A 15,509-nucleotide genomic window follows, 5' to 3' on the forward strand; every position below is an offset into this window, starting at 1 on the left:
GACATATTTAAAGTCATGAAGGAGAAAAACCTGCAACCAAGATTACTCTACCCAGCGAGGATCTCATTCAGATTTGACAGAGAAATTAAAACCTTTACAGACAAGCGAAAGCTGAGAGCGTTCAGCACCACCAAACCAGCTCTACAACAACTGCTAAAGGAACTTCTCTAGGCAGGAAACACAAGATAAGGAAAAGACCTACAATAACAAACCCAAAACAATTAAGAAAACGGGAATAGGAACATACATATTGATAATTACCTTAAATGTAAATGGATTAAATGCTCCCACCAAAAGACACAGACTGGCTGAATGGATACAAAAACAAGACCCATATATATGCTGTCGACAAGAGACCAACCTCAGACCTAGGGACACATACAGACTGAAAGTGAGGGGATGGAGAAAGATATTCCATGTAAATGGAACGAAAAGAAAGCTGGAGTAACATTTCTCGTATCAGACAAAATAGACTTTAAAACAAAGACTATTAGAAGAGACAAAGAAGGACACTACATAATGATCAAGGGATCGATCCAAGAAGAAGATATAACAATTGTAAATATTTATGCACCCAACATAGGAGCACCTCAATACATAAGGCAAATACTAACAGCCATAAAAGGGGAAATCAACAGTAACACATTCATAGTAGGGGACTTTAACACCCCAGTTTCACCAATGGACAGATCATACAAAATGAAAATAAATAAGGAAACACAAGCTTCAAATGACACATTAAAGAAGATGGACTTAATTGATATTTATAGGACATTCCACCCAAAAACAACAGAATACACATTTTTCTCAAGTGCTCATGGAACATTCTCCAGGATAGATCATATCTTGGGTCACAAATCAAGCCTTGGTAAACTTAAGATAACTGAAATCGTATCAAGTATCTTTTCCGACCACAACACTATGAGACTAGGTATCAATTACAGGAAAAGATCTGTAAAAAATACAAGCACATGGAGCCTAAACAATACACTACTTAATAACGAAGTGATCACTGAAGAAATCAAAGAGGAAATCAAAAAATAGCTAGAAACAAATGACAATGCAGACACAATGACCCAAAACCTATGGGATGCAGCAAAAGCAGTTCTAAGAGGGAAGTTTATAGCAATAAATCCTACCTTAAGAAACAGGAAACATCTTGAATAAACAACCTAACCTTGCACCTAAATCAATTAGAGAAAGAAGAACAAAAACACCCCCAAGTTAGCAGAAGGAATGAAATCATAAAAATCAGATCAGAGATAAATGAAAAAGAAATGAAGGAAACGATAGCAAAGATCAATAAAACTAAAAGCTGGTTCTTTGAGAAGATAAACAAAATTAATAAACCATTAGCCAGACTCATTAAGAAAGAAACGGAGAAGACTCAAATCAATAGAATTAGAAATGAAAAAGGAGAAGTAACAACTGACACTGCAGAAATACAAAAGATCATGAGAGATTACTACAAGCAACTCTATGCCAATAAAATGGACAACCTGGAAGAAATGGACAAATTCTTAGAAATGCACAACCTGTCAAGACTGAATGAGGAAGAAATAGAAAATATGAAAAGACCAATCACAAGCAATGAAATTGAAACTGTGATTAAAAATCTTCCAACAAACAAAAGCCCAGGACCAGATGGCTTCACAGGCGAATTCTATCAAACATGTAGAGAAGAGCTAACACCTATCCTTCTCAAACCCTTCCAAAATATAGCAGAGGGAGGAACACTCCCAAACTCATTCTATGAGGCCACCATCACCCTGATACCAAAACCAGACAAGGATGTCACAAAGAAAGAAAACTACAGGCCAATATCACTGATGAACATAGATGCAAAAATCCTCAACAAATACTAGCAAACAGAATCCAACAGCACATTAAAAGGATCATACACCATGATCAAGTGGGGTTTATTCCAGGAACGCAAGGATGCTTCAATATACGCAAATCAATCAACGTGATACACCATATTAACAAATTGAATGAGAAAAACCATATGATCATCTCAATAGATGCAGAGAAAGCTTTCGACAAAATTCAACACCCATTTATGATAAAAACCCTGCAGAAAGTAGGCATAGAGTGAACTTTCCTCAACATAATAAAGGCCATGTATGACAAACCCACAGCCAACATCGTCCTCAATGGTGAAAAATTGAAATCATTTCCACTAAGATCAGGAACAAGACAAGGTTGCCCACTCTCACCACTCTTATTCAACATAGTTTTGGAAGTTTTAGCCACAGCAGTCAGAGAAGAAAAGGAAATAAAAGGAATCCAAATCGGAAAAGAAGTAAAGCTGTCACTGTTTGCAGATGACATGGTACTACACATAGAGAATCCTAAAGATGCTACCAGAAAACTACTAGAGCTAATCAATGAATTTGGTAAAGTAACAGGATACAAAATTAATGCACAGAAATCTCTGGCATTCCTATACACTAATGATGAAAAATCTGAAAGTGAAATTAAGAAAACTCTCCCATTTACCATTGCAACAGAAAGAATAAAACATCTAGGAATAAACCTACCTAAGGAGACAAAAGACCTGTATGCAGAAAACTATAAGTCACTGATGAAAGAAATTAAAGATGATACAAACAGATGGAGAGATATACCATGTTCTTGGATTGGAAGAATCAACATTGTGAAAATGACTCTACTACCCAAAGCAATCTACAGATTCAATGCAATTCCTATCAAACTACCACTGGCATTTTTCACAGAACTAAAACAAAAAACTTCACAATTTGTATGGAAACACAGAAGACCCCGAATAGCCAAAGCAATCTTAAGAACGAAAAACGGAGCTGGAAGAATCAGGCTCCCTGACTTCAGAGTATACTACAAAGCTACAGTAATCAAGACAGTATGGTACCGGCACAAAAACAGAAAGATATATCAATGGAACAGGATAGAAAGCCCAGAGATAAACCCACGCACATATGGTCACCTTATCTTTGATAAAGGAGGCAGGAATGTACAGTGGAGAAAGGACAGCCTCTTCAATATTGGTGCTGGGAAAACTGGACAGGTACATGTAAAAGTATGAGATTAGAACACTCCCTAACACCATACACAAAAATAAGCTCAAAATGGATTAAAGACCTAAATGTAAGGCCAGAAACTATCAAACTCTTAGAGGAAAACAAAGGCAGAACACTCTATGACATAAATCACAGCAAGATCCTTTTTGACCCACCTCCTAGAGAAATGGAGATAAAAACAAAAATAAACAAATGGGACCTAATGAAACTTCAAAGCTTTTGCACAGCAAAGGAAACCATAAACAAGACCAAAAGACAACCCTCAGAATGGGAGAAAATATTTGCAAATGAAGCAACTGACAAAGGATTAATCTCCAAAATTTACAAGCAGCTCATGCAGTTCAATAACAAAAAAACAAACAGTCCAATCCAAAAATGGGCAGAAGACCTAAATAGACATTTCTCCAAAGAAGATATACAGATTGCCAACAAACACATGAAAGAATGCTCAACATCATTAATCATTAGAGAAATGCAAATCAAAACTACAATGAGGGCTTCCTTGGTGGCGCAGTGGTTGGGAGTCCGCCTGCCGATGCAGGGGACATGGGTTTGTGCCCCGGTCTGGGAGGATCCCGCATGCCACAGAGTGGTTGGGCCCGTGAGCCACGGCCACTGGGCCTGCGCGTCCGTAGCCTGTGCTCCGCAACGGGAGAGGCCCACGTACCACAAAAAAAAAAAAAACTACAATGAGATATCATCTCACACCGGTCAGAATGGCCATCATCAAAAAATCTAGAAACATGGGCTTCCCTGGTGGCGCAGTAGTTGAGAGTCCACCTGCTGATGCAGGGGACACAGGTTCATGCCCCAGTCTGGGAAGATCCCACATGCCGCGGAGCGGTTGGGCCCGTGAGCCATGGCCGCTGAGCCTGCGCGTCCAGAGCCTGTGTTCCGCAACAGGAGAGGCCACAACAGTGAGAGACCCACGTACCGCAAAAAAAAAAAAAAAAAAAAATCTAGAAACAATAAATGCTGGAGAGGGTGTGGAGAAAAGGGAACACTCTTGCACTGCTGGTGGGAATGTGAATTGGTACAGCTACTATGGAGAACAGTATGGAGGTTCCTTAAAAAACTATGAATAGGAACTACCATATGACCCAGCAATCCCACTACTGGGCATATGCCCTGAGAAAACCATAATTCAAAGAGTCATGTACCAAAATGTTCATTGCAGCTCTATTTACAATAGCCAGGAGATGGAAGCAACCTAAGTGTCCATCATCGGATGAATGGATAAAGAAGATGTGGCACATATATACAATGGAGTATTACTCTGTCATAAAAAGAAACGAAATTGAGTTATTTGTAGTGAGGTGAATGTACCTAGAGTGTGTCATACAGAGTGAAGTAAGTCAGACAGAGAAAGACAAATACTGTATGCTAACACATATATATGGAATCTAAGAAAAAAACTGTCATGAAGAACCTAGTGGTAAGATGGGAATAAAGACACAGACCTACTAGAGAATGGACTTGAGGATATAGGGAGGGGTAAGGGTAAGCTGTGATAAAGTGAGGGAGTGGCATGGACATATATACAATACCAAACGTAAAATAGATAGCCAGTGCAAAGCAGCCACATAGCACAGGGAGATCAGCTCGGTGCTTTGTGACCACCTAGAGGGGTGGGATAGGGAGGCTGGGAGGGAGGGAGACGCAAGAGGGAAGAGATATGGGAACATATGTATATGTATAACTGATTCAGTTTGTTATAAAGCAGAAACTAAGACACCATTGTTAAGCAACTGTACTCCAATAAAGATGTTAAAAAAAAAAAAAAACACCACATCTTTTCCTCCGGAAATCTTCCTTTTGTGTCTCTATCTTCCTTGGTGGTTATCATTATCTACCAAGTAACTCAACAGCAAAATCTGATCAACTATTTGAATTTTATTTTTAAATAAAGCAATGCGAAGGCAGTGAAGATTTTAAGCACAGAATTAAGCCAGTCTGATTGCAGTATAGATTATAGGAGGGCAAGAGTGGAAGGAGAAAGCCAGTAAAAAAGCTATTAGAATCTAGATGATAACAGATTGGATGAGAGCATTAATGGTGAAGCTTAAGAAAAGACAGATTCTAGATAGATTCTAGAGATAAAATTTGACAAAATGCACTGATGGGTTGGATGCCAGGAGAGAAGTGTGTCAAGATTCCCAGATTTCCAGCTTGTGCAATTAGAAGACAGTAGAAAAATTTTCCAGTAAGAGAACACTGAAAATAGGGGAGAAGTAGTGGGTAGTCATGAGGGTTTTAATAATTCAATTTCAACATATTCAGTTTTGAGATATCTGTGAGACACAGAAGTAAAAATGTCAAGTGTGCACTGGATATATTTAATTCTAAATCTGAAAGAATAAGTTTGGACTAAAAATACAAATATGGACACCAATAACATATTAGAAGGTACTCAAATCCATGAAAAAGAATAAGATTACTTCAGGAAGATTTTAGGGAAAGAAGTGAATCCAGGTTTGACCAATGAGAACACCAACATTTAGAAATCCATTTTGAAAGCAGGAAGTAGAAAATTACAGTTCTTTCCTTCTGTTTTCATCTAACAAACTTAACGATCCTTCAACATCAACTCCTCTGTGAAGTCTTCAACCCCACAGACAAAGGTAGTCCCCTTCTCACCTGGACCTCTTTTAGCTGTCTGTTTACATTACTGTCCTTAACATGCTATATTAGAATCACTTATTTAAGTGCATGAACACTACCTATTGGTTTCTTGAGAAATGCTTTGGTCTTCTTTGCATTCACAATATCTAACTCATCACCTGAAACAAGGAAATCATTTATTGAAATATGAAAAATTAACCAAAAAATGGTGACCCTATATTGACTAAGTTTTCAATATGAAAAAGGCTGGAATGATAAGCACAACATAGTATAGTTAAATTTCTGAAATCATTTGATTACTAAAATGAAACACATAATAAAATAATAAAAGACTGTCCGTAGTTTCTAGAAGAATATATTTCTACTTTTCTGTTTGAAACAACAAACTCTTTTTTTAATAAAAAGATCTATATAACCTTCAAAATATATTTAATACAGAAAAGGAAATGTTTATGCTCTTTGACAACTTAATATGAAATTTGATGTATCAAAATTTTTAATATTTGGTACATATTAGAACTAATTCTAGTTGATTATATAAAAATCTTTTCAATCAGCTGCACAAAGAAAGGACTAAAAATGTTAAGAATCTAAGAAAATTCTAACATGACATTAAAATTAAACCACTCCACAAAGTAACAGAAGGTAACTCTGATGTAACAGAGTACAATCAGTCAAGGACCAATTGTTTCTGAAGAAGTCTTTGTTTCTGTTGTTCAAGGAAAAGCAAATATAAAGGAAAGAAACCAGTACCTTTGCCACTGGTGTTCTCCATTGTATACAGGTAATCCATGTAAAAAGCCCCAAACCTTTGCATTCCAGCTATCTCAGTGTATGTCTCCTGCCAACAAAGCAAAGCAAACAGAACACACATTGTATAGAACAGACTTTTGAGTTTAAAACCTGAAAGATCAAGAATTAGACACATATCCCTATGGAGAATGTGTACCAACTCAAAGGATTACCAAAACAGAAAGAAGAACAGAGGTTACACAAAGAATTGGCTTCTAAAAAACGTAGTGTTACCTCTACTATGGACCACACAAAAGGACATCTATAATTCTACTAGACAATTTGACCACTTTGTCAATAATGTCTGGTTAATGAATACCTACAATAGAGTAGGGCAGTACGGTGTTGACCTTTATCACCATCACAAAACGGTCTAATATATACTCTCAAATACAGTTAATCCTTAATATTTCAGTACACTTATGTGAAACAGTTCAAACACTAAAAATATACTAAAATATTTTTAAATGTATGTTAATTATGCAGGTAAAAATTAAATTCTTTACTTTCAACTATAAAAGTAAGTCTGTAGAATCAATGTAAATCATTGATTCTATTATACTAATCTTCAGGAACTTTTTTTGAGTTTTTAAATTTATTCCATAAAAAGTACATTAATATAATCTTATATGAAAAATTCAAACACCACATATAGTAAAATGTTAAATTCTTCACTTCTTTTCATTAATCCCACACTTCAAAAGTAACTGAAATTAAAAGAAATAATTCTACATGTTTCCTCCATGACTATTTTAACAGTAGGGAATGGATAAACTAACTGTGGCTGCATGCTATATAAAAGTAGAGATCTTTGTGCACTCCTTAAACCTCTCTAGATATAGAAGGTGGACAAAGATATGCTAGATGTTTCAATAAACAACTAGCATTCAGAATATATTACTGGAGAAGAAACATCAATCACAAGTATTCACACAAAGTGTCCACCCCAGCACAACCTAGAATTTGGCTCAAATATATATTCTCTGACCTTATGATTAGCTGCATCCAAGATAAATTCTGCACGAGTACCATTATTTTCTGGGCTTCGGTAATCGAACAATGAATTTGTGAGGTATGTCAAACCTTTCATATTCAAATTTTCACCACAAATGAAGAAACAGGCTTCCTGAAAATGAATGCAGAATTTTTGAACAGGAGAAAAAATCATTAGACAGTTAAAGAAAATAAAACCTTGGTTTTATAATACCAATTCAGTAGTCAATAGAAATCACACTACAACTTGAGGTCCTGTAAAAAGACAAGGCATGCTGTCTCCATTTTCACTGCCTATTTTGGCAAAGAACATTATAACAAACCAAAGAGGAACTCCAAGTAGCTGCCATAAACAAGAAAGAAACACTTATGAATTGGAAAGTACTTGGAACTACTGTCCAGGTGTTAAGTACTACCAACTTTCTAAATTCCCCTGAGCTCTATAATTTCTTATAGGGGAAAATAGTAAAGTTCCCCTCTCAAGCCAAAGATATATGTAGTCTAACAGATTTTTTGGTATGGTTAAACACTTCAATAAGCACCTCATTATCCCTACATTCTATCCAAAAAAAAAAAAAAATGGAGGAAAGGGGAGATTTTGACTTACGGTTTCACTTCTATTCATACTCTCTTCAAAATCTTTAACACCCATAATTCCTTTAAGGCACATGGCTCTGCAACCTACAAAACCAATCTGGCAATCAAAGAAAGGCTCTCCCATCATAAGGGCCTATAAGAGGAAAGGAAGCATTATGAACCTGAATTTCAATAAAAATTTTACAAGCTTTCCTTGCAGAATTTCTAAATTAGTTGAAACATCTGTAGAATTATGACCTTTCCATATTTATTCTCCTCAGATCACACATCCTATTAAAATAAGAAACATCTTACTTGTCTCTGTATCCTCAAACCTTTGTATCCTCAATGACTGGCACTTCAAGAACATTAATCCACACGTACATACGAGCACACACAAGTCAAATGAAAAAATGAAAGAATAAATTAATGTTGCATATTACGGTAAAATCTTTGTTAAAGAATAATTATTTCAATTAATACTACTGATCACTAAAACAGAAATAAAAAGTTATAAATACATTTTTAAATATACTATTTATGATTTTAAAAACCTGTATTTATTAAATATTAACCTTAAGGACCATTACAAAGATTTTTCAAAGTATATTCAATGTTGATGGGATTACCTCAACTGTAGTTCCTTCTTGTTCCCAACACAATACTTCTTTAGATTTTACTTTTTGAGGGCTGTAGTAACTACTCTCAGCTTGCATTTCAGTGAGCTATGAAACAATATAAGAATATTAAGTAAGTCAAATTAGTATTAAATGGCAATGAACTTTCATTACTATGATGAATTGATAGAAACAAGGCCAATTTTAAGATTCGGGAAATTAAATTATGAAGCAGGAAAACAGGTGCAACAAAAACAGCTGTAACAGATTATCCATGGTATAAAGGTTGAATATGCTAGTCTAATAAGTTCATATAGAGAATATAAATACTCCTTTTTGTTAATAATATTGCTTAAAATGGTGAAAGCTATGTAGCTATAACAGTCCCCTAGTCATAAAATGACTCATATATTCTGCCAAAAATGTACATATATTTTAACATCAGTTCATTTTACATTCACTAATATATTCAATCAGGTTTAGTTCAATCATTTATAAGATTTCTACCTATTTGTAATCAAAAAGAAAGCTGTGAAGAAACACAGAGATTCAACAAAACTTTTTTAGTTCTACGAGGGAGGCAGATTCAAGGGCTTTACTTTCAAAGTACATAATCTCACAGTATGTGTCACAGACTCATTCAATCGTGCAAATACTCACTGAGTGCCTGCTAGATAACAAGTACTGATATAGATGCTGACCAAAAAAAAAAAAAAAAATATATATATATATATATACTCTTGCTCCCCTGAAACTTACAGCATATCATTTCTACGTATCCAAAAATTAGATAATTCGAATTATTTTTAAAAGCTCCTTTTCTAAATGCAATGTGGTATCCTAGTTTGGATCATGTTACAGAAAAGGGTCATTATGAAATTAAAGTCTGGAATTTAATAATAATGCACCAATGCTGGCTTCCTAGTTTTGACAAAAGAACTGTGATAGCGTAAGATGTTAATAAGAGGGAAAACTGGGTAAGGAGTATATGTGAACTCTGTGTACCATCTCTGCAACTTTCCTGTAAATCTAAAACTATTCCAAAATAAAGATGTTACTTTAAAAAAAAAAGTATTCTGCTCATGTTTGCTAATGATTCAGTGAGCCTTATTCGTGTGAAATGAATATACTCTTCAAACTTAAATGCAAAGTCAAAGATCACATTTAAAAAATAAAAACCAATATTTAACTTAGGTCATATAGAACTTATTAAATTGAAAAGCTATAATTCTAAGCATGATAACCTCTTTATACTGGGAATCAACTAATTATTCTCATTTTTTATACCAACGAGTTTTTATATAATGTAAGCCTTTATTTCTTGGATGCTTCAAGAAATGGTATACACAATGTTGTTATTTCAAAGTACAGTTCTATAATCTAAAATGCTTAAGTAAAATTGAATATTTTAAACTTGATTACCCCTCAGCTGTCTACAATTATTGTAGAAAAAAAGCAATTAATTGATTAAAAGGACTCAAACATTACTAGAACAATTTTCAACATTATTTTTTAAATGCTACATTTAATTTGGCATGATTTTTGTTGGATTGATATCAACTGTTCAGAATGCTAATGCAGAAACATGACCTTATTTTCTGACCAGAATATGAACCACAAATTAATTCCATACATTCTTTAGACCCAAGCTGAACAATAATTCTAATGTCTTCCTCCAAAATATCCACATATTTCCCTTAGAGAAACGTTAGAGAGACATAAATGTTTCAAATTTTTTTAAAGATACATTGACTAATGACAAATACTACCCCAAAAGTCTATAAAAGTTTTGTATATAAATGCCTGTTTTGACGGACTCGGTTTAATTACAACTCTTCTCATCACTGAATTTAACAAAAATGTACCAGAATAATTTCCAATTTAAAAGTAAACATGTACAAGTCACCAGAAAAGATAGTACTTTAGGGCTTCCCTGGTGGCGCAGTGGTTGAGAGTCCGCCTGCCAATGCAGGGGACACGGGTTCGTGCCCTGGTCCGGGAAGATCCCACATGCCACGGAGCGGCTGGGCCCGTGAGCCATGGCCTCTGAGCCTGTGCGTCCGGAGCCTGTGCTCCGCAACGGGAGAGGCCACAACAGTGAGAGGCCCGCATACCGCAAAAACAAAAAACAAAACAAAATCTAGAAACGATAAATGCTGGAGAGGGTGTGGATAAAAGGGAACACTCTTGCACTGCTGGTGGGAATGTGAATTGGTACAGCCACTATATATATATATATACACACACACACACACACACACACACACCACACATACTGTTTATTACATATATACATATGGTTTACTACAGGGTACTGAATATAGTTTCCTGTGCTGTACAGTAAGACCTTGTTGTTTATCCATCCTATATATAATAGTTTGCATCTGCTAATCCCAAACTCCCAATCCATCCCTCCCCCGTCTTCCCCTTGGCAACCTGATCACCCTCTTTTAAACTGCAAAACTCCCTTCCCATTTAGTGAAAGCATTCGCTATTCCTCTTTCCTTTTCTTTTTTCTACATAACCCTTATCATCAACGGGTATATTATATATCTTATTTGTTTATAATAACAATTTACATTTTAAGAGGCAGGGATTTATATCTGACCTGTTCACAGTGAACTCCAGAGACAAAACAATGCCTGGTACATAGATGGCACTAATATGTATTTGCTGAATGAATTAGGTACTGTTCAGGAATATTAAATGTGTGATAATACTATGATAAAAAGTCAAGAAAGAACCTAAAATTAAGTATGAGTTACAGCTGAGGGGCAGAGAAGACAATATATGATCAAAGAAGAACATATTATACTTTTCAAAATAAAAGGATGATGGGCTTCCCTGGTGGCGCAGCGGTTGAGAGTCCGCCTGCCAATGCAGGGGACACAGGTTCGTGCCCTGGTCCGGGAGGATCCCACATGCCACGGAGCGGCTGGGCCCGTGAGCCATGGCCACTGAGCCTGCGCGTCCGGAGCCTGTGCTCCGCAACAGGAGAGGCCACAGCAGTGAGAGGCCAGCGTATCCCAAAACATAAATAAATAAATTAATTAAATAAAATAAAATAAAAGGATGTTCACCTTATTACTGTTTAACCTGAAAATACCTATTATATAATCTCTTTTGAGAATGTATTTTACATGCATTTGTTAGTGGAGGAAGTACTCAAAGTATTTTAAACAATGCTGAAAAAGTGTTAGATCAAGATCTAGATAATAAAATAAACTGAACTATCTTAAAGAGAGGTGAGGAAAGAGAGAAAATGTATATAAACAATGCTTTAAAGGAATTTTCTAATGAAAAGACAACACAGAGATGAAACAGTAGCTAGAGGGGTACATGAAGTCATGGGAGTTTTTTTTATGTGCATTTCTTTTTTAATGGAAATACTAAGGCATCTCTATATGCCAACTGAAAGATTCCGTAGGGAGAGAAAAACTTTCCATGAAGCTATTAAAAAGGAAAGTGGAGAAGGCCTTAAGAAGACAAAAAGAGCAAAATTCAGAGATTTCAGATGAAGGGACATATAATTTTATGAAGTAAAGATTGTTAGACTCTTGTCTCACATCTACTAAGTGTAAAATAAACTAAGCCACATTCTTACTAGAAGTCAAAATTGAAGCATTGAAGTTGAGAGATAAGCAGCGAAAAAAAAAAAAAAAAGAAACCTACTTTGAAAGTCACAGTTGCCTTTGTACAGTAAAATCCTATAGAAACAATAGGATCCTTCAAAGTCTGTGCTTTTTGTTGATGTGTGGTTGATGTAGGATCATTCCCAAGGTACTCTTCCTCACCATCATCATAACTCACAATTGCAGGCACAAATGACCAGGCCCATGATACCCATCCCTGTGGCTGCTCATCCTCTTGCTGTGAATACAGTTCTTGGCCTTTGTACTGACCAGGATACTGCATATCTACTCGTGTTTCACCTTCAGCACCTATCAATCAAAATAAAGTCATTTTAAATAAAGGGAATTAAAGCAAGAGGACAATTAGGAATTTAAATTATATAAAGGTTTCTCCCACATGATTCTTTCTATATATAAAGTATGAACAAGTCATACATTGGTTATTATTACTTGAAACCAATAATTTAGCATTACCATTTTCAAGTTTCTATATATTGTACTGTATAAATCTCCTTTCATAATCCACAATGTTATATGGGAAGTAGTTTATTACATACTTTTAAATGTGTTTGATAAATACAAAGAATAAATTCATTCTTTAGGATTTCACTCATTAATTTAAACAACAACAACAACATATAACCTACCTTCCAAAAATAAGGCTACGGTGCTGAAAAACTGACTTTTCTCAGAAACATAATATCAGAAAAATCCAAGAAAAGTTCCTGATTTCCTGATGCACCCAACAGAGAAAGAGAATGGCAAGTATTCCTAGGCAGAATGTGCCCCCACCAAGAAAAGAATTATCCCAAAGAATGAAAGTAAATGTTATAAGGAAACTATTCTCATATGTAGTTAAGAAAAACAGTGACTTTCTTATTAGTGAATAACATCTTTCCTATTCTATAGATGAAAAATTATAGCAAAGAACTTTTATGTGGTTACAAATTGGCAGACTAAGGATTTAAATTCCAACCACTGTAACTTATTCCACCTTTGTAAGACAAAATCCATCAAGGTCCCTTAATGTTATTCTAACAATACAAACAAAAGAGATGCAGATCATCATGGAATTTACAGAAGAAATTACTTTTTTAAAAATTCATGGTATAAGCACCCTCCAGCAGATTCAAACATACATACTCTTCAATGATGAATCAATAAATACACACACTCCATTAAATATCATCCTCATTCAGATTCACTTCCAGGTTTTCTGGTGAGAAAAACTTTGTAACTTTTTTAATTCTCGTGACAGGAGACTCTTGGAACATCGTACACTTTTAGGTCATGACACATGGCTATTGACCTCTTTCATCTGGGACAAAAAAGACTTGATAAATAGTAACTAGAGTACCTAAAATACAGTACCAAGAGATCTTAGCCATTTTACTTCAAAATAAATTATAAAACTTACAAATCCAGAAAACATTTTACTTGACCTTCATATCTTGCTATTAACCTAAATATCATATAAGTTTCTATTGGGGAATAAATAAAGCCTGTTATTAACTGTCCCTTGTAAGATCTCAAATTGGACATCATCAGTGAATATCATCTTGGTTATAAAACAAAAAGTCAGGTTAGCTCAACCCAGGACCAGGCTGGGTCCAAAGAGATGGACTCTGGACCTCTCTTGTCAAAACCAATAAACAGGAGGAGTATCCCACTGCTTGATCTTTTGAAACAAAAGAAAGAAACATCACTAAGAGAAGTCTAAGAAATCAGTCACTATAATTTATACATAATATTAATTAAAAATTAAGAGGGATTTTTCATGAAAGAAGGTTTTGAAGTTCTAAATCTTTGCTTACTTCCTTGTAAAAAGAATGAATTGTGACCTGGAACAGAAAAAAGCATCTCTTTGATCTCTGGTCAGAATTCTTAAAATACTCTTTGCCCTTGCAATGGTATATCCTAACATCCTTAGGTGAGAAAACAGAGTATTGACTCCAGGCAGACTGAGGTGGCTAGAGTTTGCAGGGCAGAGTACCAAACAAGAAAGACCTGTTCAGGGTGAGAGCTCCTGAGACCTGGAGAGGGTCCCACTCCAGTCCTCACCTAAGTATTAATCAGTTTCATGTAAGGAAACTACTGAGGCCATGAAAAGAACCACCAGAAAGGGGCAAAAACATCCCCAAGACATAAACAGAATTGGGGAAGGACACCATGGCATATTAAAATCAAGGCGCTTCAAACTTTCCGAGAAAAGGTTCACTGGCTTCACCAGAGTGTCAAAGGAGTCCATAGCACACACAATAAAAGGTTAAGGATCTCTGCTTTAGACAGATGAAAAAACGAATTCAGACTCATTTGGAAGCAAGCAACCCTCTTTTTAACATACAGAAACAAACAAACAAACAAACACCTACTCACCTTCTTAGATCACAGAAAGGAATAGTTACAAAGGAAAATTTTGAAAAATACATTTGATCAAAATTTAAAACTCTGCTCAAGAGACACGTATTTAAAAATGAATTAGGCAACTCAGACCAGCAAAAAATACTCCCCAAGTGCATCTGACATGTATATGACAAAAGACTTGAATTCAGAATATATAAAGAACCATGTGTGTGTACTGTATAGCAGAAACTAACACAACATTGTAAATCAACTATACTCCAAATTAAAAAAAATTAAGAAAAAAAAGAACCACCAATCAGTAATAAAACCCAAAAATGGTTTAAAAATAGGCAAATACTTACCATAAACTTCACAAAGGCAGATATATTAACTGTCAATAATCACATGAAAAAAGTTCAAAATAATTGATCAGGGAAGTGCAAATTAAAACCACAATGAGCTATCAAAACATATCCATCCGAATAGCTAAAAGTAAAAAGGACTGACAACAACAAATGTTGGCAAGTATGTGAAGCAATTGGAACTCTCATACATTGTTGATAGGAATGTAAAATGGCACAACCACTTTGAGAAAACAACCTGGTAGTTTCTTAAAAAAAAAAAAAAAAAATATATATATATATATATATATATATATATATATATATATATATATATATATATATATAACTTAACAAATTCCACTCTTAGGCATTTACCCAAGAGAAGGAATAGCACATGTCTATAAGAGACTTCCAGAAGAATGTCCAGGGCATCTTTATTTATAATAACCAAAACTGGAAATAGTTCAAGCATCCATCAACAGGGGAATGGCTAAATAAACTATGTTATATTCATATGGTATAGTCATACAATGT

The 15,509-nt window shown here is 35.1% G+C and overlaps 1 protein-coding gene across 17 annotated transcripts in view; it reads right to left on the reverse strand.

Annotated features, from left to right (window-relative positions):
• The window catches only part of VPS13B (vacuolar protein sorting 13 homolog B), a 795,728-nt gene that overhangs the window by 709,716 nt on the left and 70,503 nt on the right, over positions 1-15,509 (reverse strand). For 14 of the 17 annotated variants that reach the window (XR_013824628.1, XM_079901966.1, XM_079901971.1 and 11 more), the window contains exons 8-12: positions 12,329-12,597; positions 8,669-8,764; positions 8,071-8,193; positions 7,459-7,596; positions 6,432-6,519 (exon numbers count right to left, since the gene is read on the reverse strand). Coding sequence is in view for 15 of the 17 variants with exons in the window: in XM_079901966.1 (XP_079758092.1) it covers positions 6,432-6,519; positions 7,459-7,596; positions 8,071-8,193; positions 8,669-8,764; positions 12,329-12,597 (714 nt within the window). In the remaining 2 variants the exon portion in view is untranslated. Of the gene's footprint in view, positions 1-6,431; positions 6,520-7,458; positions 7,597-8,070; positions 8,398-8,668; positions 8,765-12,328; positions 12,598-15,509 lie in introns of those variants that run through there. The other 3 variants (XR_013824629.1, XM_079901961.1, XM_079901965.1) reach the window with 3 other exon arrangements.

The sequence above is a fragment of the Stenella coeruleoalba genome, assembly GCF_951394435.1.
Source record: "Stenella coeruleoalba genome assembly, chromosome: 17".
In the NCBI taxonomy this organism is placed as follows: domain Eukaryota; kingdom Metazoa; phylum Chordata; class Mammalia; order Artiodactyla; family Delphinidae; genus Stenella; species Stenella coeruleoalba.